Source organism: Doryrhamphus excisus, linkage group LG17, assembly GCF_037039965.1.
Source record: "Doryrhamphus excisus strain RoL-2023G ecotype Guam linkage group LG17, RoL_Dexc_Guam_v1.1, whole genome shotgun sequence".
Classification (NCBI taxonomy): Eukaryota; Metazoa; Chordata; class Actinopteri; order Syngnathiformes; family Syngnathidae; genus Doryrhamphus; species Doryrhamphus excisus.
This window is the reverse complement of record NC_136373.1, coordinates 12,848,912-12,871,375: the sequence shown is the minus strand read 5'-3', so window position 1 is coordinate 12,871,375 and position 22,464 is coordinate 12,848,912. Positions and strand designations below refer to the sequence as shown.

Genomic DNA, 22,464 nt, shown 5'->3' with positions numbered 1-22,464 from the left:
TATTTCAGAGGAACGGTACAGCAATAGGAAATGATGTATTCGTAGCTATTAAATCTGATAAGCATGAAGACATTGAAACATGAAACGTTTCCAAGGATGCGGCAAAATGGCAAAGTGCTGTATTCCTGCAGAAAAATAGGCATTTATCTCTGAGTGCTATTAGGTGGAGATCAAAGTGATAAATGGTGAGTTTTTTGGGGAGGAAAACAGCTCGTTTATACGTGTGTAGCAAAAGCTTTTATATACGTCCACAGTATTACATCCACATTGTATACCAAAGACATGCTTAGAGGCACGTACAATTTCTTTGTACAGTAACAAAATCATAGCAAAAAAAAGCACAATCACACACTAACAAAGACCACAGTGCACAGAAAGCCTTGACATCATGGGAGGTGAAAAGGCAAAAGCTGAACTTGGAGTAAAAATATCAACATTGTTGGAACAAAAAAGAGATCAGGCGTCTCTCTCATCCCTCTCTTGAGAGTTCCAGCGTCAACACCGTTTGACAATGTCACTCAAAATGTAGCTTTTCAGTAGGTACGATATTTGGTTGTCAAAAAGTTTTCAACTTTTGTCAAGACGAGACTTGCCCTCATTTGGTCTGGGATGAGCACAGGCAATATGAAAAAGCCCATCAGTCTAATTCCAATGGAATTAAAGGAATTAATTTTTTTTGTTCAGGTTAATTAATAACTTTGAATGTATGAGAAACAACCAAAGATGTGATGCGATTTTTGGCCCAGGTTGAGATCTCATATCATGCTACAAAGACATTACATATAAAAATGTGGCCTTTAGGGACTGGGGAAAAAACTACAATACAGTAATCCCTTGTTTTGCATGGCAAATTATTCATAATTAATATTATGTATAAATTATTATTTAAAAATCAAGAGTTAGAGCATAAAAAACCTGTTTAGAACCTCCTAAATACCTTTTCCTTAACATAGAGCACTCTAGACATTACATAACACCCCTATAATCACCTTTAGGAGGCATGATCAGAGAAAAGTGACAGGAAGTGACATCATGGGTTACAACAATTAGCCTGTGTCCGATAATTATCGGTACAGATAATTGTCAGTCCGATAACAGCATAAAAAATTGATATCGGTTGATATTTTTTCCCAATCATAAAAAAACAATATTTAAAAAAATGCTGTATACAACACATATGTTCATTCCACCACAGGAGGTATGTCATGTTACATGTATTGGTATCGTATCGGTTGATATCAGTATCGTAAATCGAGAGTTGGACAATATCGGAATATTGGTTTTCCGCAATTTTTTCCATTTGTTCTTTTTCTATTCCGCTTATCCTCACGAGGTTCACGTGGGGTATGCTGGAGCCTATCTCAGCTGTCTTCGGGCGAGAGGCTGGGTACACCCTGGACTGGTCGCCAGCCAATCACAGGGCACATATAGACAAACAACCATTCACACTCACATTCATACCTATGGACAATTTGGAGTGGCCAATTAACCTAGCATGTTTTTGGAATGTGGGAGGAAACCGGAGTACCCGGAGAAAACCCACACATGCACGAGGAGAACATGCAAACTCCACACAGAGATGCCCAGGTCTTCCCGATCTCCACTTGGCCTCCGTGCAGCCAGTACTCAGTAATATATTTTTTAAAAAACAGTGAGAGTGAATCCACGGAATTGGCTTCATTCTCAGTTAACAACATTTCTCTTATTAGGGGTCTAGAGTTTTACACAAGCAAACCAGAAGGTGGTGCTAAACAACTTCTCCCAAAGCAAATCAGAGCTTTTCTTTGTGCCACTCACATGCACCCATAAACCTGTAGGGGTGCCAACTCTGTTGACCGTGACTCAAAGGTTGGGAAAGTTGGTAAACAGAAAAGTTATGATGCTACTTTTAGGATAATGGTAACTATTATGATTATATCCTCTCTATATTTTTTATTTAACTGATAATGAAGAATTTTTAAAACTTTGAATATTAGAAAAAGATGGGGTGAACGCCACTTTCTCTGCCTTTTGTCTGCGTCTCTGTTGTTCCACCAATAGACTGCCATCTGAGTTAGTATAAAGAACGTAACAGAGGAAGGACGGCCCCTGTGTGAAAGGAAATACAGTAATGGTCGGACAAGTTTCACACCAGACACTCGTTCTTTCCCCCCCCCAGTAGCCACGTTTACATGAGGAGTTTTTCTCTTTCCGAATGACTTTTCCGAAAGCAATGGTATACATGGAAAGGAATATTCCAATGGCGTGTCTACATGCGCCTCTATAATCAACCAGAATAGTCAATGGGGCATGCCCAGTAAAGCGTAAACACCAACATCACGTGATACCGACTTCCTCCAGTTTTTCTTTCACTTGTTGGAATAACTCCGTATTGCCAGTTTTTCCTTCGTCCACTCTTGAAATTTTGTTTGAATTAAAAAAATAAAAAAATCCGCAGCAGTCCAGTGCCGATTGCTCGCCTCCATTTTTTGAAACCGAAGAACGTCTGGAGCTGTGTGTTACGTCATATCTCAGCATTCGCTGAAAGAACGCACCCGGGAACAGGAAAAGATAAAGTTCAATCTTGCTAATATTTTATAATTAAGCTTGGCACATGTTTTATATAGATATGTATTTTCTTTTTTAATAAAACTGGACTTGTGAATGGCGTATAGAAGGGTTTAGATTCTGTTCCACAGATGGCGCTAATGCACACGAAAGCTGCTTGCCAACCGCCAATAAACAACAGAAGAAGAAGAACACAGTCTGACAACTTTCCGTTTGAGCGGGTACAAGATACCTCAATCGGATTGGGGAAAGGAATATTCCACCCCTGGGAATCCCATTATATATTCATTCGGATTGGCACTTTTCTTTCGAAATGAGGTGTATACAAAGGTTAGATTCTTTCCGTTTGAGCAAATAACCGGAATGGAATTGGAATATTTGGGTCCATGTATACGTGGCTAGTGTTGCTATCCGGCAACCAGATGCTAACCGGTCCTGAAAGATCCCACTTTTGCTGAGTTCTGTGTAAAAGGAGACTTATCACCGTAACTCCAGTCCCAGCTCTGATGATGTTATTTCTCTGTTACAGAGGCTACCGTCACAAACAGTTAAGATGATAAAACATAAAAATGACCGGTCACCGAAGATCAACTTGGGAGTTATAACGTCGCCTTCTTTAATGGTCTTTCTCATGGAGAGAAGCATGCACACGTTTGCGCACGTAAAAAGCAGTCAGAGCGCTGCAGCAGGTGGTGAAGATGAAGAGCGCGATGGCGTCGTGAGCCAGATCGCCGTGAAGTCGCTCGTACAGCGGCCTCCGCTCGGTGAAGTCTATTCGCAGCGCTTCGATCTGCATCAGGGTGCAAACCATCACAAACACGTGAAAGATTTGGTGGCCCTGACCAATGAAGTCGCACTTTCCCGGGAACCAGCTCTCCGGGTGGGGCCAGGAGAAGAAGTAGGCGCTGATGAGGAAAAAGAGCACATGGTAGAGGTGGTACGCCACCACCGGGTCGGAGCAGCCTTCCTGGTAGCAGGTGTAGATGCGGTGAACGACAGGGCTGATGTCCAAACAGTAAGCCAAGGCCGAGGGCACCACTTGGAAAAGCTTGTGAGTAAGCTTAGGCAAGGCGGGACTAGCATATTTACCGTAGCAGCAGCCAAAGCACGTAAGCCAGGCTAAGAAAGCAGCGGCAGGTAAGAAGAGCCCTTGCACCCTGGCGTGCCAAGTCTCCTCGATGGCATAGTAGTAGTGTGCCAACGCGCTGCCGTACTGGTAGACGGCAACCCCGACATAATCCAGGAAGTAGAAAGTGTAGTGGGAGAGCTCGGACTTGGCAGACAAGAGATGAGCGAGCGCACTGAAGGAGAGGTAGGTGAAGGCCGCGAGGAGAATGAGGAAGAGGGGCTGAGCGTGAGGGTCTCGCAAAAAATCCACCGTCTCTGAGATCTCCTGCCACTTCACCAAGATGACCAGGGCGGCCAAGAGATGGGTCCATACGTTAATGGTCTCGTTGTGCCTTTGGAAGAGGGTGAGGAAGTAATAGCGCCAGCTTTGGTCCGGCTGCCTGTAGCCGGTGAGGATGTGACGCTCTTGGAACACCCAGGGAACGTCGGTCACCTTGACGGTGCAAGGCAGCGTGGGGAAGGCCGACTCGAGCAGCTGAGGGATCTGACGCAGCTGCTGGGCGTTGATGAACAAGCGGCCGATCTGCTCCATCACCACCGTCGCCATAGCAATCTACAAAAAGGGGAAGACGGCTATAAGAAGTATGCAAAAAATACTGCACAATTTTTTCATTTTTTTTATTTCTTTTTCCTGCCCTGTTCTTGTCAGAGCACATGCTGCTGATTCCATAAACTTATTACTCGTTAAACTTATAACACGTTATGTCAAATGATGGGACATCCCCACAAAACTATGGAGGTAGAGAGGCAGCATAGTGGGAGAGAACAGCAAAAAGACAGTATAAAGGTCTACCGGCTATCGTCATGGGGAGCGTGAGATGGAAGCGCTAACGGCGCTAACCCGGCTGCAGAGACTATCGTGAGTGCACCACTATTGCACTGAAGATTGAATAGTAGTTTTTTTACTTTTTCTATATTGGCTAATATTGGCCAATATCTCTAATATTGTTTACATAAAACATTGCACACTTATTTGGCTTTGACCTTTGGCAAAATTATGTTTACGGAAAAAAATATCGATTTTTACATCCTAATATCAATATTCTACCTAAATATATCGGGATATGAGTTTTGGTCAGTCTGACTCACAGTGTTATCTTACAAAGAATGCTAAAATCATCACACAGCAACTTAACACTCACAAGATATCCTTAAGAAATGTGCAAGGCAAGTACCAATACAAGGTTAAAATAAGAAAAAAATCTATTTCTATTTCTATTTCTTCTGCCTGGTGCATTTCATCAAGCAGAGCAGTTCATTGGCCAATGGTTGCTTGGCCAGTGTGAGCCCAGCCCGCGAACTGTTTGGAAAATTGCAAACAAACAAAAACTGGTGAAAAAACTCTGGTGTTCCAAAGATATAAAATATAAAATATTTCGCACAAATTGCACAACCATTCTTATTAAAGGTGCCAGATTGCAACCAAAAATCACAATAATTTTATATACACATGACAAAAAACCTACACCACTAACTACTACACTCGGTCTGTACAAAATAACACATTAAAGCGTTTTAAGACATTTAAGACATTTTCTCAGTTTAGGTACACAATTCTTAGACTGGAGAAAACACTTTCTTGCTGCCTTTTTCAAGAAAAAGCAATTAACATGAGCAAAATTGCAAATGTAGAGTTGGTTGAATAAATAACAAAAAGTTATGTTTCCTATTATTCCAACCCTGACCCTAAAGATTTGCACTCGCTCACATTCATCATTTGTCTCAATGGGGCTTTTCATCTTTCGTCCACACTTCAGGCGCCCACACACACGCAGTCCGACCCCACCACTTTTCAGATTAATTTCACACATAAATGCAACATTCCAGTTCTGCAAAATGAAACTATAATTCAGTTTCTGGATTACAAAGATAGTAGCAAACATGCATAACAAGAACCTATTAAGGCGCTAGGGTCTGGGCAAAGCTGGGCCGCATCAGGTTTTCCAAAAAAAAACGAAAAAAAAAACGCATTTATTAAAAACAGAAAAATATACAAACTTTTTCAGTGCTTTGGTTCCGATTTTCTACAATAAAAGCTCTGATAAAACATTCCACTGTTCTCAAATATCTTAATTTTTATTTTTCTCCACAAAATAAGATGAAAATAAATAAACAAATCAAGAATAAAGAAAATCAATCAATCAGTAATAAATAAATATAATAATAATAATAAAACGGCAAATAATAAAAACTTAAGAAACCACATATAGTTGGTGGGTAGACAAATTATTTTTTTCCAGATTAAAATGAACAAAGCATTATTAGAGCCCTGTAGACATGACAAAACACGACTATAGTCACATTTATACTATTTTTATTTACAACATATTGCGCAACTGCAGGGTCTTGAGACACATGCTAACTCGCAAACTAGAGAGCTAGCGACCTAAACGGTAGCCTTCAAGTTATTTCCTTTAAACTTAAATAGCCAAAAACTTACCACTTCCACACAGATAGGGAGGATAACTACATTAACATTAATCAAACGTAATAATTTTTCTGGGTACATGATACCATACAGCAGGGGTCGGGAACCTTTTTGGCGAAGAGAGCCATGAAGGCCAGATATTTTAAAATGTGTATCTGTGAGAGCCATATTCATTTTTTTAAACATTGAATGCAATAAAATGTGTGCATTTTTATGTAAGACCAACAGTTTTAGATATAATGGGCTCTAATTGTGTAGACCAGGCACACTACCCCACGCCAATGGGGTGTGGCCAGCACACTTTCGTGAGCAGCGCAGTGTCTAATAATAAATCAAATACTTGTTGCCATTAATACAACTTCTGCTGCTGCATAGTTTTGCACCGTACTCCGTAGACGTATTTCATTCTTTTGGCCATCTTTGTCAGAAGGCTTGGTTCTGCAGCTTTAGCTATTTGACTAAAGGAGGAAAGTTTACATTTACATTTTTTTTTGACATCTCAATGACCGAGGTAGACTACAGCATTACCCAGTAATAATCAAGTTTTGGTGTTTGACCTGGAAAATATCATCAGGAAAGATAGATATGGTTGGCTGTATTGCAGCAGAATATAGATGGACGAATTAAAATGCATAAGAAAGTTGTTGATTTTGAATATTATTTTTAACAGTCATTTCTGTGATGGTTTACTTTAAAATGTTAGCAAAAATACATTTTTATTGTGGTAAGAAATGCTTGAGAGCCAGATACAGTCATCAAAAGAGCCCTACCTGGCTCCCGAGCCATAGGTTCCCTACCCCTGCCATACAGCATCCATATCAAACTTGCGCGGGCCGCACTAACATTAAACTTTCATATCAAGGCAGGGGCCTCAAACTAGTGTCCTGCAGGTCACATTTGGCCCACGGGGTGCGTGTTTGAGACCCCTGTATTAAGGTTTGGTTGACATTAAAATAGAAATATGTATATATTCGAAATGTATCATCATTTTGAGTTTACCTCCCCCCTGTTCCAGACAGCAAATGGTTCAGTCATTAATATAAACATGGCTTCTGCATGGGACACCAACAAAACATATAGCTGACATTGTATCAAATATATGTACAGTATATTTTGGTGTTATTATCGGATTACTAGATTGTATTATTTGGTTATTTCATAAACATATATAGGTATGGCCAAGAGCCATCATATAATTGTATTGCCATTTGCTGCCCTCTTGTGACCGTACAATAATATACTATTAGTAATATACTACTTCTTTGTCTTTGCACAACTCTTACAGTAATATCAATGTGACAATATGTCTGACATTTTGGATGTACAGTCCTGTACAAAGGTTTTGAGAATGACACATGAGTATTGATTTTCACAAAGTCTGCTGTTTCAGTTTTCAGATAGTTATTATGTTGTTCCCAAAGCCACGGATATATCACGTAGAATTATTTGTCACCAAACTCATCTTGGATGGTTGAGAGAAGCTGCTTTGGTGTTGTTTTGGTACCATTCTTTATCCATGCTTGTTTTCTTTGGCAAAATTGTGAGTGAGGCCACTTCCTGGGCTAAAGAAGCAACTCTGCATGTCACAGGATGTTTTGACTGTTGGTCTGACACAAGAGTGATGGTCGTGCTCGCATTGTCTTATCTGGACAAACTTTCTCCTGGCCGCCCCCCAAACTATCAGAAAGGGAGTTCATAAGAGAAAATGGTTTTACTCCAGTCTTCAAGTGTCCAATGACTGTATCTTTTGCAGGACAACATTCTGTGTCTTCTATGCGCATGCAGATGTACTCATACCTACTATATGCTAACATTCCTGAGCAGGCGCGCACTGGTGGTGTCCTAATCCCGTAAATCAAATTTTGAAGACTGTCCAGATGCTTCCTGGACTTTGTTGGGGACCCTGAAACCTTTTTTCAAAGCAAATCAACCTCTCTCTATGAAGTTATTAGTAAATTTCATAAATGGTTGGTTTAAGTGAAGCACTATGTGTTTCCTTGTAGGCGACCGTGGCTAACAGACGAAAGAAAAAGATTTCAAGCACCACCCCTACTCACTCAATCACGATGATAGCATCTTCACCAGCCTTTGTTCATGTCAACACTCACCTATGTCAACCAGAGTATCACTAACAGATCAGCTGGTCCTTTTGTGGCAGGGCTGAAATACTGTGGAAATGTTTTGGGGGATTAAGTTCGTTTTCATGACAAAGATGGACTTTGTAATTAATTGCTGTTAATATTAAATTAATATTTGTGTCAATCTCAAAACTTTTGGCAATGACTAAAAAGCCAGCCAGTGGCTAGCTAGCTGACACATGGAGGGTTTATTGATTTAATGTTTCAATATTTTTTACATGTGTGGCAGTTACAATAATGAGGATAAAGGGTACACACATGGCACAAAAGATGGGTGTTCAATGAGTGTTTTGTTTAAATCAGAGGTCTCAAACACAACTCAAAGGGACCTCCCCGAGTCCGGGTCCAAGTCCAAGTATTCAGTCCAGAATCATGATTCAACCAAGTAACTAACTCATCAACCAACAGGAGGTCATTACTTACTATAACAGTCTGACGTACAGTCTCATAAAGAAAGTAATGCTAAAACCATCACACAGCAACTTAACACTCAACAGGTACACAACACATACACAAAGCATGCACAGAAGCTGGCATCACTCCCAGTGACGAGAGTGCTGCCAGCTCCCAGCATGCTTTTCAAGCAAATAATCACTATGTAAATACTAAACATGTAATTTTAGCACCATTTACAAAACTGGTGCAGCAAAGCATGCTAAATGGCTTATTTTCTCTGATTATATCTGCCATATTGGGCAATACAAGCGTAAAGGTGACTATATGGGTGTACAGAGGGCTCTAATATTTAAAAAAAAAAACATATTTTGAAGATGGCGACAGGTTTTCTATGTTTTAACAACAAAAATATTTGATTTAGAAAGTAAGGAATGTTACTTACTAAAACTTACTTACTAAATTTACTTATCAGTCCGGCCTGGAACCAATTAAACGTGATAAATGAAGGATCGTCAATGAACTTCTAAACAAGTGAGTACCACTCATACACCACAGTGACCAGAAGAGATGTAGCCGATACCCGCTGGACAAGTTGTACAAGTTAACAACAAATATAAGGATATATAAGAAAATATAAATATAAGAAAATGTAAACTTAACAGTTGCATTGTTAAAACATGTGCTGTTCTCCAAAAATCTGCACGCCGCCATCTTGTGTAGCACAACTTGTGTAGCACAGTAGGGCATTAAATGACTTATCGCGTCCACAATTTCTGAAACCATCAGTAAAAACGTCGAAAGTCGCAAATGAACAAGGTTGTGCTACACAAGATGGCGGACTCACAGCGACAAAAACGTACAGCTCATGAGTTTTCTACATAATGTAGTTCTGTGAGTATCACGTTAAACAAGAGCACATGTGAGACTAATTGCTAAAATGCGATTAATGTGCTATTTCTGTTGTTACAAGTGAGAGTTAATTGTGTATGATATATTTGAGTAGCAGCAGTGATGTACGCGTGTGAATATTGGCCGTTTAGCCACACCGCTTGTATGTACAATAAAAAAATAATGACACCTTGTGAATGTAGCTAAGCTAATCTAAGCTAACAGATGTAATGCTATCAGTATCATAATTGATAATTAAATGCACTTATTACTGTGAAATGTAAGATATGGTGCTATTAGTATGATGTATATTGGATTGTCTACTAATATTGGAATAATTTTAATAAGTAGAAGAAGGAATATCACATGAACAAGAACATGTGACAAAATGCTAATGTGCTATTTCTGTTGTTACAGGTGAGAGTTAATTGTGTATGATATATTTGAGTAGCATACAATGATGTATGTGTGTGAATATTGGCCGTTTAGCCACACCGCTTGTATGTACAATAAAAAAATAATGACACCTTGTGAATTTAGCTAAGCTAAGCTAGCTAACCTAACAGCTGTAATGCTAACCGGATATGGCTATCAGTATCATAATTGATAATTAAATGCACTTATTACTGTGAAACTTGAGAAAAGGTGCTATTTAGTATGATGTATATTGGACTGTATACTAATACTGGAATAATTTTAATAAGTAGAAGAAGGAATATCACATGAACAAGAACATTTGACAAAATGCTAATGTGCTATTTCTGTTGTTACACATTCACTTAGCTAGCGTGTTACATTCATTAGTCGCGTGTGCTACATATTTAAAAGAACTCTTATCTTTAAAATCTTAGAAATGCTTGGAAAAAGTTGTTTTATATTCACAGTTGTGGGGTAATGGGTATTATTACGGCTAAATTCAACATAAACTTTAGGAGTATGGCCAGGGGCATGGAAGATATCATTTATATTTGCCCTAAAAGCAGATTTTAAACTGTTGCTGCATAGGATCTCATTCAATTAAAGGGGTGAGAACAGTTTATATTTATACGGTTTTAATATCGATCATAAGAGAATGCAATGGCAATAAGCACTCGATTTCCCAGAGGTATGTGTGTGTGTGTGTTGGGGGGCACCAAGAGGAAAAGGCGTATAGTGATGAATGGTAGAAGATTACGTAACATTATCCATCCGACGTCCACACCCTTTTTTCTCAACAAAAGGTTGTGTGCACTCTTTTTAAATAATTTATAAGCAAGAAAAAATGGTGGAATATAACCAGGAATGATACTAACATAGACCGTAGCTACAAAGACCCGGGCCTGTTGAATTGGTGGTACTCTTTGGCAAATCGCGCACCTGATCGACTGTAGAAATTCAACATGCAGTGCATTTTTTTTTTAAATCCAGATCTGATCCCTTAACGGTGCTGGTTTCGCTCAGCACATGAATAGTTTACTGTGGAACTGGCGAGATAACCCTTCACATGTCTGTGCTTGGAATGCTCCGGGCGTATTTCAACGGAGCTCTCCCTTTTTATCATCTCCGAGCGTAAAAACGAGCCAGAAAAAAGACTCACCTACCTGAAAAAATGGTGGAGTCAAACCAAAGTCTTACGAAGGACATACAGCCTGATGAAATATTAAAAACATTGTGCGACGAGTTACACGGATAGAGGATGGCCGTGAGAGGGACAGTGCTTTGGCCGCACCGCACCGCGCAGACTCCTCGTCCGCAAGGATGTCAAGGCTTTTTTGACACACGGCTCATCCAACCAATGAGAGGTGAGCGGCATGTTTCGTTTCCGCCAATGAGACTTAGGGGTCTGGCTAAATCAGCCCGCCCACTCAACCGAGACGTTTTTACACAGCCAAATGATTTGCAGCACTAAGATGACACTTCCATCATAGGGGAGGTCATCAAGTGCATCACCTATTGCAGTTGAACATGTCTCTCATATTAATTTGTAGCATATATATGTACTGTATATTAAAGTAAGTAGTAAATTATCAAGTAATTGTGATAAGACTCCTGAATTGTGCACCAAGTGTTACCATACCATAACTAAATCCATTTTCAAAATAAACAGTTCTGGGCCAAATGTGGCCCGCAGGACACTAGCTTGAGGCCCCCGCCTTGATATGAAAGTTTAATGTTAGTGCGGCCCGCGCAAGTTTGATATGGATGCTGTATGGTATCATGTACCCAGAAAAATATATTATGTTTGATTAATGTTCATGTTAAAGGTTAAATAACTGTTAATAGTTATCCTCCCTATCCGTGTGGAAGTGGTAAGTTTTTGGCAATTTAAGTTTAAGGGAAATAACTTGAAGGCTACCGTTTAGGTCGCTAGCTCTCTAGTTAGCGAGTTAGCATGTGTCTCCAGACCCTGCAGTTGTGCAATATGTTGTAAATAAAAAGAGCATAAATGTGACTATAGTCGTGTTTTGTCATGTCTACAGGGCTCTAATAATGCTTTGTGAATTTTAATATGAAAAAAATTATTTGTTTACCCACCAACTATATGTGGTTTCTTAAGTTTTTATTATTTGCTGTTTTATTATTATTATATTTATTTATTACTGATTGATTTTCTTTATTCTTGATTTATTTTTCATCTTATTTTGTATAGAAAAATAAAAAGTAAGATATTTGAGAACAGTGGAATGTTTTATCAAAGCTTTGATTGTAGAAAATCGGAACCAAAGCAAAGTTTATTCATTTTTCTGTTTTTAATAAATGCGTTTTTTGTTTTTTTTTTGGAAAACCTGATGCAGCCCAGCCTCGTCCAGACCCTAGCTCCAGTGGCCCCCAGGTATTGAGTTTGAGACACCTGGTCTAGATCATAGAAGTCATGCAGTATATGCAAATTGCTATCATAACTGAGGCAGCAGACCTTTTGAAAATTAATATTTGTGTCATTCTCAAACCTTTTGGCCATGACTGTACACATAACCTTGTGAGCGAGATGTTTAGCAGCCTTTACCAAGAGTTGTCTCAGTGGAATGTTAGCAAACTCAGTTAAAGATGACAACCGACAAAACAGATGGTGGCCAAAGTAGAATAACACTTAGTGGGCAAAGGATTGAATCCTGTGGAACCCCACATGGCCTCACTGTATGTTTGTCAAGTACAACTGAAGCATGAGTGCATGGCTTATTGTTGGGGAATGTTGCAAGTTCAGTGAAAGACAACATTTACAGGTAAAGGTAACATTTAATGGGCTCGGGACATGACATTCATTTTTGCTTGGCCTGTTAAGCAGAACTGAATGATCCGAATATGACTTTTTGTTAGATGCAACCCACATTATTTGGAGCTTGTTATTCCAGTTGCACAGCTACAATGTATACAGCAGCCGAATACAGCTTAGATGAGATTTTTTTGGCAAAAAAAAAAACCCAACCCCGATCTATAGGTATTTAGGTAGAATGTTGGCAAATCCACTAGAATGAAATGACACACCTTACAGCACCCAATCACAGAAATAAGATTTATGATGCATATATGTAGTATCTTGACATGTAGGTAGTCAACAATATTATTAAGTCTGACAAATTTATAGTCTTATTTTTTTAATTAAATTTTTATTTATTTATTTTTGTGTCCCATCCAGCATTAGGGCACATAGTATTGTTGAGCTAAATGCCTTTTTAGTCTTTTAAATGGCCAGTAATTATCTGACTGACTTCAAGTTCAATCAAAATATCGGTCAGAAATCCAAAAAAAATATGAAGCAAGCGGAACTAAAAATGGGGGCTTGTACATTGGGGTGTGAAATGTACACATTTATCTGTGCCATCCAGATGACATTGGAAGCCTACAGGATGTCATTTTGTTGTCAAGTCAATGGGACTGGCTTGCCATTCCCATGTTAGGAATCCACTAACAAAGTCTCTTTTGTTTGACTCTGAGATCTTCATTGTGTTCTCCCTCAAGCCAGTGACAATTCTTTTCCCCCACACCCACCCACACTGTTGAATGTGTTCTCAGTGTGCGTTCCTAACCATTTTGAAAAGCAACATGAGGCAAGAAAACAGCAACAAAAACAAAATCATATGGAGTCTGATTTAAAAAAAAAAAACTCACTCCTGATCATGAGCAAGCTAAAAACAGACACTTGATGAGGTTCCTGTGTGGTTTTTTTGATGCCACCACAGTGGGGTACCACTAAGGGCAAAGAGGGAATATGTGGTGGTGACCACAGAACCAGAAATGCAGCTAATTGTGAATTGTTAAGTGTTTGGCTGCTCGGTATAACATGCACAATAGAAAGAAACCATGTTTTGACTACAATGGAAAGGTGCATTTTATACACAAAAAACAGTCAGCTGGGATAGGCTCCAGCTCACCAGTTACCCTAATGAGCCCAAATGGTAAAGAAAACATATGGATGTTTTCACCCTCTATAAATAAGTAGGAGAAAAAAAGAAGAAACGGATCCTTAACCTATTTGTGATGACTGCAAAAAATATCTTACCAACTCAGACATCCTGTGTGTCAGCAGGCAATCTTCCGTCAGAATGAATGGACAAAAATTCAGTTGTATAATCTGTTGCACTTCCCATTGGTTGAATGGCCTGGCGTGCCACAACTTCACACTTTTTATGACTATTTTTGGTATCTATAGTGGTTCCGGTGACAGGATTGCAAGCATCTATCATATTCATCCAAGCTTTCATTATTTTTTATGACAAAGCATTTTGAAAACACAAAAAGTAATACTTGCCTGGAGTAAATCTGGAGTGAACCGCCACTAGATGTCAGTAGTGTAAAACTATTGGGCAGAAAGAACAGCTCCATTCATATCAAGTTTACTGGAAACAACGGATACAAACAAGGTAAATCAAGGTACAAAAAGATGAGAATATAGACAGTACCTGAAATTTGGAAACAGCGCTGAATATATGGACCAGTGTATTGGTTATAATGCCTCCAAAACAGGAAATATACCGTACCTCACACCTCAAAAGACTACAACGTAATCAGCTGCCATAAGAACCTACTCATGCAAAAAGGACACTAAATATTGAAGTCACTACTACAGCAATAATGTTAAGCAAAAATGCTCATTGAGAAGATTTATGAAAAAAATATCGATCCTTTCTTCAGACTCTTGTTTTCTTCAATTCTTCAATCTTCTTGTCCTGTTTCAAGACATAACAACAAGACCGTGATTTCTGTTCTCACTGATCTTGTGTCATTCTTCTCACCTTGTCTTTGAGTTTTTTATCAAGAGCAGCCATTCGTGCGTTGCGGTTGTCTTGGTTGGCCTCCATCTTCTGATTGAGCTTCTCTTTAGTGGTCTTGCTGAAGTTGCAGCATTCGTCAATAGCCCGCTGGAGCACTTCCCTCTCGTGCTCTCGTTTCTCAGACAATTGTTTCAATACTTCAGCCTCGTGGCTCTGACAAAAAAAGGCACAATTTTTACTAGGTTTTGCACACGGCTCTTTTGTAGATTTTTTTTTATTTACCTTGTGTCTTTCTTCCGCAGCTTCCATTTTCTGGTTAAGTTTCTCCTGAGTGGTCTTGCTGAAGTTGCAGCCTTCATCGATGGCCCGCTGGAGCACTTCCTTTTCACGCTCTCTTTTCTCAGCGAGGTTTTTCATTACTTCCGCTTCGTGGATCTGGCAAAAATGCAAAATGCAATGTTGAACATGTATATTATGTTATTTGATTAATTAAAGGGAAAGATCAACGGATTTTAACCAGCTTTCAGCCTTTTCGAGTTATTTTTTAATGTCTATTCGTGCGAACGACGCCAGAAAATAATTAACCTTAACTAAGTAATCATTTTAATTACCTTCCGGAAGTGACGCACCGGGTTCATCTCGCCCAATACAACAACAACATAACACACTGACTGCCATTGACACGCTACACACGACCGACCAACTTCACTTGCCATATGAGACTATGGCGTCTTCTGGGAATAGTTCGTCTTCTGAAGATGAATTTTTTCATCGAGGAACCATTCGGCCTTACCAATTTGAGCCAAACTTGACAGCAGAAGAAGTAGAAGCCAGGAGAAGAGCGGCTGAAGAGGCGGACAGAACAACCACAATGGCGGCCATACCAGCCGGCCGGGTTACCAGCGACTACTGGTGCACATGCCAGAAATGCCAAGCCATGCCGACAGAAGACGAATGTGTGTGCTGTCATGAAATCCAACAAGCACAAACAATAGTGGACCAATTCGACCCTGAGCCAACCGATGTGGAAGAAGACGACGAGCATCCAGGCTATGTACAGAAGTGTGTGACTGAGCACCCAGATTTCGTGGCTCACCTAAATGAAGCTGTGCTAGACACCTACTTCAGGAGCCACCAGTACAACTGGAGAAGATTTCCAAAGCCAAGAGGACCTAGAGGAACTCTAACAAATGCGTATGTATTTACAGAACTCTACCTCTTCGTGTAACTTGTTCAGGACACTCTGGATCAAACCAAGCATAGGTATGAGAAGTTTTAAGATCACTCACTCGTTACAAGTGACTTTTAAATGGAACTCCCAGGCAAACAACCTTCCAATGGCATTTTACCTCATACTGGTGTGGGTCTCAGAGTAAAAAGGGTTACAGTGAGACATCAGCAAATTGTTTGTTCCTATTCAGCTAGTCAGTTACACAAATGAAATTTACATGCTGTCACATTTATGAGCAGAATATTTGGGACACTTGTATCTCTGGATTCTTTGGGAAATGATGAAAAGGAACACCTATTGATCTCGCTTTTTCGTAGTTCTCACAGCCAGGCACCTGGCAAGCAGGCATATTAGAAGTAAACTTGCATGCGATCGATCAACTGTGTAGCCCGCTGCACGTAAGATCAGTGTGTTATGTTGTTGTTGTATTGGGCGAGATGAACCCAGTGCGTCACTTCCGGAAGGTAATTAAAATGATTACTTAGTTAAGGTTAATTATTTTCTGGCGTCGTTGGCACGAATATACCTTAAAAAACAACTCGAAAAGACTGAAAGCTGGTTAAAATCCGTTGGTCTTTCCCTTTAATTTGGTTGGTTGTTGAGTGGTTAGCACGCAGGCCTCACAGCTAGGAGACCCGAGTTCAATTCCACCCTCATGCAGCCATCTCTGTGTGGAGTTTGCATGTTCTCCCCGTGCATTTTTGTCATCGTTTTTTTTTCTCTTAATATTTTGACTTTATTTTGTTAAATGACAGCAGTTATTTTTAACGATTTGATTTTCTTAAGGTAAATTTGTTCTCATAATTGTGACTTTTTATGACCCAATTTTCCAAAATTGCAACTTAAGTGTGTTTTTCATAATAGGGTTTTCTCCGAGGACTGCGGCTTCCTCCCACATTCCAAAAACATGCTAGGTTAATTGGTGACTCCAATTTGTCCATAGGTATGAATGAGAATGTGAATGGTTGTTTGTCTATATGTGCCCTGTGATTGGCTGGCCACCAGTCCAGGGTGTACTCCGCCTCTCGCCCGAAGACAGCTGGGATAGGCTCCAGCAACCCCCGTGACCCTCATGACGATAAGCGGTAAAAAAATGAAGTTACCTTGTGTCTTTCCTCCGCAGCCACCATCTTTTGAGTAAGCTTCTCTTGGGTGTTCTTGCTAAATTTGTAGCATTCATCAATGGCCCTCTGGATCACTTCCTTCTCGTGCTCTCGTTTCTCCGCCAGGTTTTTCAGCACTTCTGCCTCGTGGTTCTGACAAAAAAAAAAAAAAGTATTGTTAGCTCTGGTGTTTAAATTTGCTTCACCGACTGACAATAAACTGTGTTCATGTTGGAATGCTTGTACTTCTGAAGAAGATCTAGAGCTGGAAGTACTTTGAACTGCAATGTAGCGAGGGATTTACATGCCACACAAACATCAGATCAGTATCGGTGACCTGTTGTGTGTGCTTTTAAGAATTGGGGTCTTGGAAGTGATGTTAGCTAGTGCCAGCAGCAGGTTAGCAGTGTAGAGAGTGGACGATGTTCATTCCATGTGTTCTCTGCGACTGAAATGCATTGTGAGTCTCAATTACAAAACAGCAGCAGAGTACCAGTATTGTACACTGGCCTCTAGGTGTCAGTAATGTTACAGTAATGGGACATTGATAGTCACCACAGGAGCTGTTAATGCCAACATGTGACCGTCTTATTTATATTAGCCAATACATTCTAGGTTAATTGGCGACTCCAAATTGTCCATCGGTATGAATGAGAGTGTGAATGGTTGTTTGTCTATATGTGCCCTGTGATTGGCTGGCGACCAATCCAGGGTGTACCCCGCCTCTCGCCCGAAGACAGCTGGGCTAGGCTCCAGCACCCCCCACGGCCCTCATGAGGAAAAAGCGGTAGAAAATGAATTAATGAATGAAGCTAGGTTAATTGGCAACTCCAAATTGTCCATAGGTATGAATGTGAGTGTGAATGGTTGTTTGTCTATATGTGCCCTGTGATTGGCTGGCCACCAGTCCAGGGTGTACCCCGCCTCTCGCCCGAAGACAGCTGGGATAGGCTCCAGCACCCACCACAGCCCTTTTGAGGATAAGCAGTAGAAAATGAATGAATGAATGTATAAATGTGACTATAGGGGTGTTATATCATGTCTACAGGGCTTTAATGATGCTAAAACATATTTGCAAGGTCATAAAAAGGTTTTATATGCTCTCCAACTACAAAAATATTACATTTAATATTGAATCTTTGTGGAAATTCACTTCACACTAAATAATTACCGGTGATAAACTATGTACAACTGTAAAGGAGTTACGATTTTAATCTCCAATTAGTTATTTCCAATGTTAAAGATACCTTGCGTCGCTCATCTGCAGCTTCCAGTTTCCGCATAATCTCGTCCAGTGATATTTCCTTCTTTTTGAGTGGGGACAGTGGAAACTGCGTTTTGATGTCAGAGGAGGGGCTCAGGAGGAGCTCAAACGCCTGACCTGAAGCCCGCTTGTTCAGCTCCTTAACTTGGAGGTCTGCAAAACAAAGACACATGCTCACTAATTCTGGTGCAAAGACAACACCAACACATACATTGGATGAATGTCCAACATTTCAGTTGCTGTGGACTGACCAGTTCAATTACGAAACATGCCTTGCGGGTGCCACAACAGAGCATCCATTGTGTGAGTGTCACTGACCGCCTGAGTAATTAAGGGGTTAACATGGTCTTTGGCTATCATTCGGGGTCACTGCTTTTGTCACACAGGTCAAAAGAAAACAAATCTACTAAGCTGTGTCACAGCTGCTTGTGTTTCCAGGAAGCAAAACCAGCAAGGCTCAATACTCATAAAAGGAGTGAAGTTTCACATTTTTTTCATCGATGTCATGAAATGCATCTTGAAATAATAATAAAGGCAGCTATAGCCACGCTTACATGGACCCAAATATTCCAATTCCATTCGGGTTATTTGCTCAAACGGAAAGAATCTAACCTTTGTATATACCTCATTCTGAAAGAAAAGTGCCAATCCGAATGAATATATAATGGGATTCCCAGGGGTGGAATATTCCTTTCCCCAATCCGATTGAGGTATCTTGTACCCGCTCAAACGGAAAGTTGTCTTCATGGTGTTTTTCTTCTTCTGTTGGCAAGCAGCTTTCGTGTGCATTAGCGCCATCTGTGGAACAGAATCTAAACCAGGGGTGGGCAAACTACGGCCCGGGGGCCACATCCGGCCCGCCAAGTGTTTGAATACGGCCCGCCCAATCTTTCCAAAGTATTTCATTTAAACTCAACATACAACCTGGCATCATGGCCTGAGCCAACCTTTTGATGGTTTTATCAATTTCATTTTTTTACATGGTCTGTTGTTTACAAAGTGCTCCTGAAAAAAGGGACACAAGCACATAATAATAATAATAATTATTATTATTAGATTATTATAATTATTATCAGAACTATTATGATTATTATAATTATTATATTAATGCTAATTATTATATTAATTATATATAATATTATTGTTATATTTGCATATTTTACATAATATAATAATTATTATTTTTATTTTATTGTAATTATTATAATATTTTATTATTTTTAAAATATATAAATATAAAATAATAAATAATAATAGCAGATTGCATTACAATTTTACAGATACAATAATACCAGGTGGACTGTTACGTGTAAAATATATAGTCTGCCCCCCCCCGTAAATTTTGTCATATCAATGCGGCCCGCGAGTCAAAAAGTTTGCCCACCCCTGATCTAAACCCTTCTATACGCCATTCACAAGTCCAGTTTTATTAAAAAAAGAAAATACATATCTATATAAAACATGTGCCGAGCTTAATTATAAAATATTAGCAAGATTGAACTTTATCTTTTCCTGTTCCCGGGCGAGCATTCGGCACTGGACTGCTGCGGAAAGTTTGTTTTTGATTCAAACTAAATTTCAAGACTGGACGAAGGAAAAACTGGCAATACGGAGTTATTCCAACAAGTGAAAGAAAAACTTGAGGAAGTCGGTATCACGTGATGTTGGTGTTTACGCTTTACTGTGCATGCCCCATTGACTATTCTGGTTGATTATAGAGGTGCATGTAGACACGCCATTGGAATATTCCTTTCCATGTATACCATTGCTTTCGGAAAAGTCATTCAGAAAGAGAAAAACTTCTCATGTAAACGTTGCTATTGTTCTGCAAAATACAGAGAGACTTCATTTAATCGAGGGAAAAAATGTCACATTGCATAATCTCACACTCACCTCCAATGTTTGCCATTTCAGCAGAGATGCTGCCAGCAACAATACCACTAGAAATAAAAAGTAAACATTAAACCAAGTTGCAACGTGAATATACAGTGGATTCAAGGTAAACATGCTGAGGCTGGAACCTTACTTATATTACTATAAATTTCTACGCACTATATACGGGACACTGGAGTTCAGCATTTAGCATGCCGACAAAAGCCACATGGAAATTAATTTTCTAAACACGCATGGGAACTATTCAGTGTCAGTTAGTTAGTTACATAATCTGAGACAAGTCAAAACATGGTTCCACTTCACTGACGGCCCCACTTGCACAGGTTAGCAAGTGTGAGGCAAACAATAGATGCGTGGGGATATATTATTCGGAAAGCAAACACTGCGACAGACAGAGAATAGATGTAAATATTCAGAAAGTTGGTGATATTTAAAGTGCTAGAACACTTTGACAAATGTAAAGTTCAGCTTTTGCCGAAGGTGTAATCTTTCAATGTAGTCAGGTCGCGTGCACAGCGGCCATGTCGAGCGTCCGTTGACTCCTCAACTTGACTTCTTGTGAAGTTTAACCCCGCTTCGGACGCTACTAGCAATACAATTACACCCCTCAGGCTCTCAACTGGATATCTAAACGACGTTAAAGCCTTTTTGAACGACTACTTCAGTCTAATACTCACCTTTGTGTGTTAGAAGAGCTCGGTTGAGGACCTACACTCGAGTTTTTGTGTGTGTGTGTTTAACCCGCCAACCTGAGCAGTCTCGCGCAAAAATCTGTACCTCTGACGTCATTACATTTCTTGACGCTGATTGGTCCGATTTCACCAATCAGGGGGTCTGTTGCCACTGTATTAAACAACATTGTCAAAGAGACGTCACGTGAGGCACTTTATTTGTCTAAAAGTTGTTCACGTAGCTGACATAACCTGTTCAAAACTAAGCATAGTGACTTTTCAGCATTGAAAGTATAAGAAAGTATAAGAAACCTGAACTTAATGTGTTGATAGCCCTCATATTTTATGGGCTTTGCTTAAACCGCAGTTCACTACTACATAGTACTGTATATAGGTGAGGCTAACTGAATGCAAAACACCTCATATTTTTATTGACTCCACCTTCTTTTGGCTTACAATACAGAAAATATTAAGTCTCTAACCTGCAAAAACACCCAGAATCAAAACATAGAAATTTCCCAGAACCATTTAGTGCCCTCCTGCATGCATGTAGTTGTTCAGGGATTCAGCAAGATTAAAACCCAAAATATATTTCATACAAAAGAAAGAATAAAAATGGTCAACTGAATCAAATTATGAACCAAAATGTGGTTGAAACAAGCCATTGTCAGACTCTTGCTGTAAAATGAACTCCTTTAATTCAGGCTGTTATAAAACCTTTCACCAGTGTATATTGCATGATTCATGCCTCAAATAGACCATACAAAATCAGTGGTATATGGTGGATATAAAAACATTGGCACACACCATTAAAATGCCAGGTTGTAATATGACACTAAGATTAATTACTTTTAATATTTCCACATTTATTATGACATATACAAATCTTTGCATCTCTGTGTGGAGTTTGCATGTTCTCCCCGTGCATGCGTGGGTTTTCTCTGGGTACTCCGGTTTCCTCCCACATTCCAAAAACATGCTAGGTTAATTGGTGACTCCAAATTGTCCATAGGTATGAATGTGAGTGTGAATGGTTGTCTATATGTGCCCTGTGATTGACTGGCTGGCGACCAGTCCAGGGTGTAGCCCACCTCTTGGCCAAAGACAGCTGGGATAGGCTCCAGCATAGAAGCGACATAGAAAATGGATGGATGTCTTCTGTACGGGGTAAAACCATTTAAAGCTGAGATCACAATACGCTGTCCAGAAAAAAAAACAACAAACATCTAATGGGTGAGTTTTTGTTATCTTATTTCTGGTTATATCTACTATATTGGGTAATACAAATGTAAAGGTAACTATATGGGTGTTATTTCATGTCTAATAATGTTAGAAACTGCATTTAAAAATATCGTAAACATGTTTTTTACTATTATTTCTACTATTACTACGACTACTACTTTGTGGAAATTAATTTGTTGCACTCGGGTCCGGCACCAATTAACCGTGATAAACAAGGGACAACTCTAGTGATAGCTTAGATGTATAATGATGTGTACATTACTATTAACATGTAAACCTTAACCAAGAAATATTTTTTTTTAATATCCTGTACGCTTTATAAGGATACACACTTGTTGGTTTCATG

General features: G+C 39.6%; 2 protein-coding genes across 2 annotated transcripts; both read right to left on the bottom strand.

Annotated features, from left to right (window-relative positions):
- Window positions 1-421: 421 nt before the first annotated feature.
- On the bottom strand, window positions 422-11,258 carry paqr7b (progestin and adipoQ receptor family member VII, b). Its single transcript, XM_058083648.2, has 2 exons — window positions 11,106-11,258; window positions 422-4,228 (listed from the first exon to the last, which is right to left on the bottom strand). Exon 2 carries the CDS (start codon window positions 4,220-4,222, stop codon window positions 3,164-3,166), a length of 1,059 nt encoding a protein of 352 aa, XP_057939631.1. The 5' UTR covers window positions 4,223-4,228; window positions 11,106-11,258; the 3' UTR covers window positions 422-3,163.
- Window positions 11,259-14,328: 3,070 nt separating this feature from the next.
- Window positions 14,329-21,036, bottom strand: LOC131136596 (stathmin-like). The gene is made up of 7 exons (XM_058083649.2): window positions 20,883-21,036; window positions 20,206-20,252; window positions 18,296-18,465; window positions 17,049-17,201; window positions 14,997-15,149; window positions 14,736-14,927; window positions 14,329-14,669 (listed from the first exon to the last, which is right to left on the bottom strand). The coding sequence occupies exons 2-7, from the start codon at window positions 20,219-20,221 to the stop codon at window positions 14,631-14,633; spliced, it is 723 nt and encodes a 240-aa protein (XP_057939632.2). The 5' UTR covers window positions 20,222-20,252; window positions 20,883-21,036; the 3' UTR covers window positions 14,329-14,630.
- Between the last annotated feature and the right edge of the window lie 1,428 nt (window positions 21,037-22,464).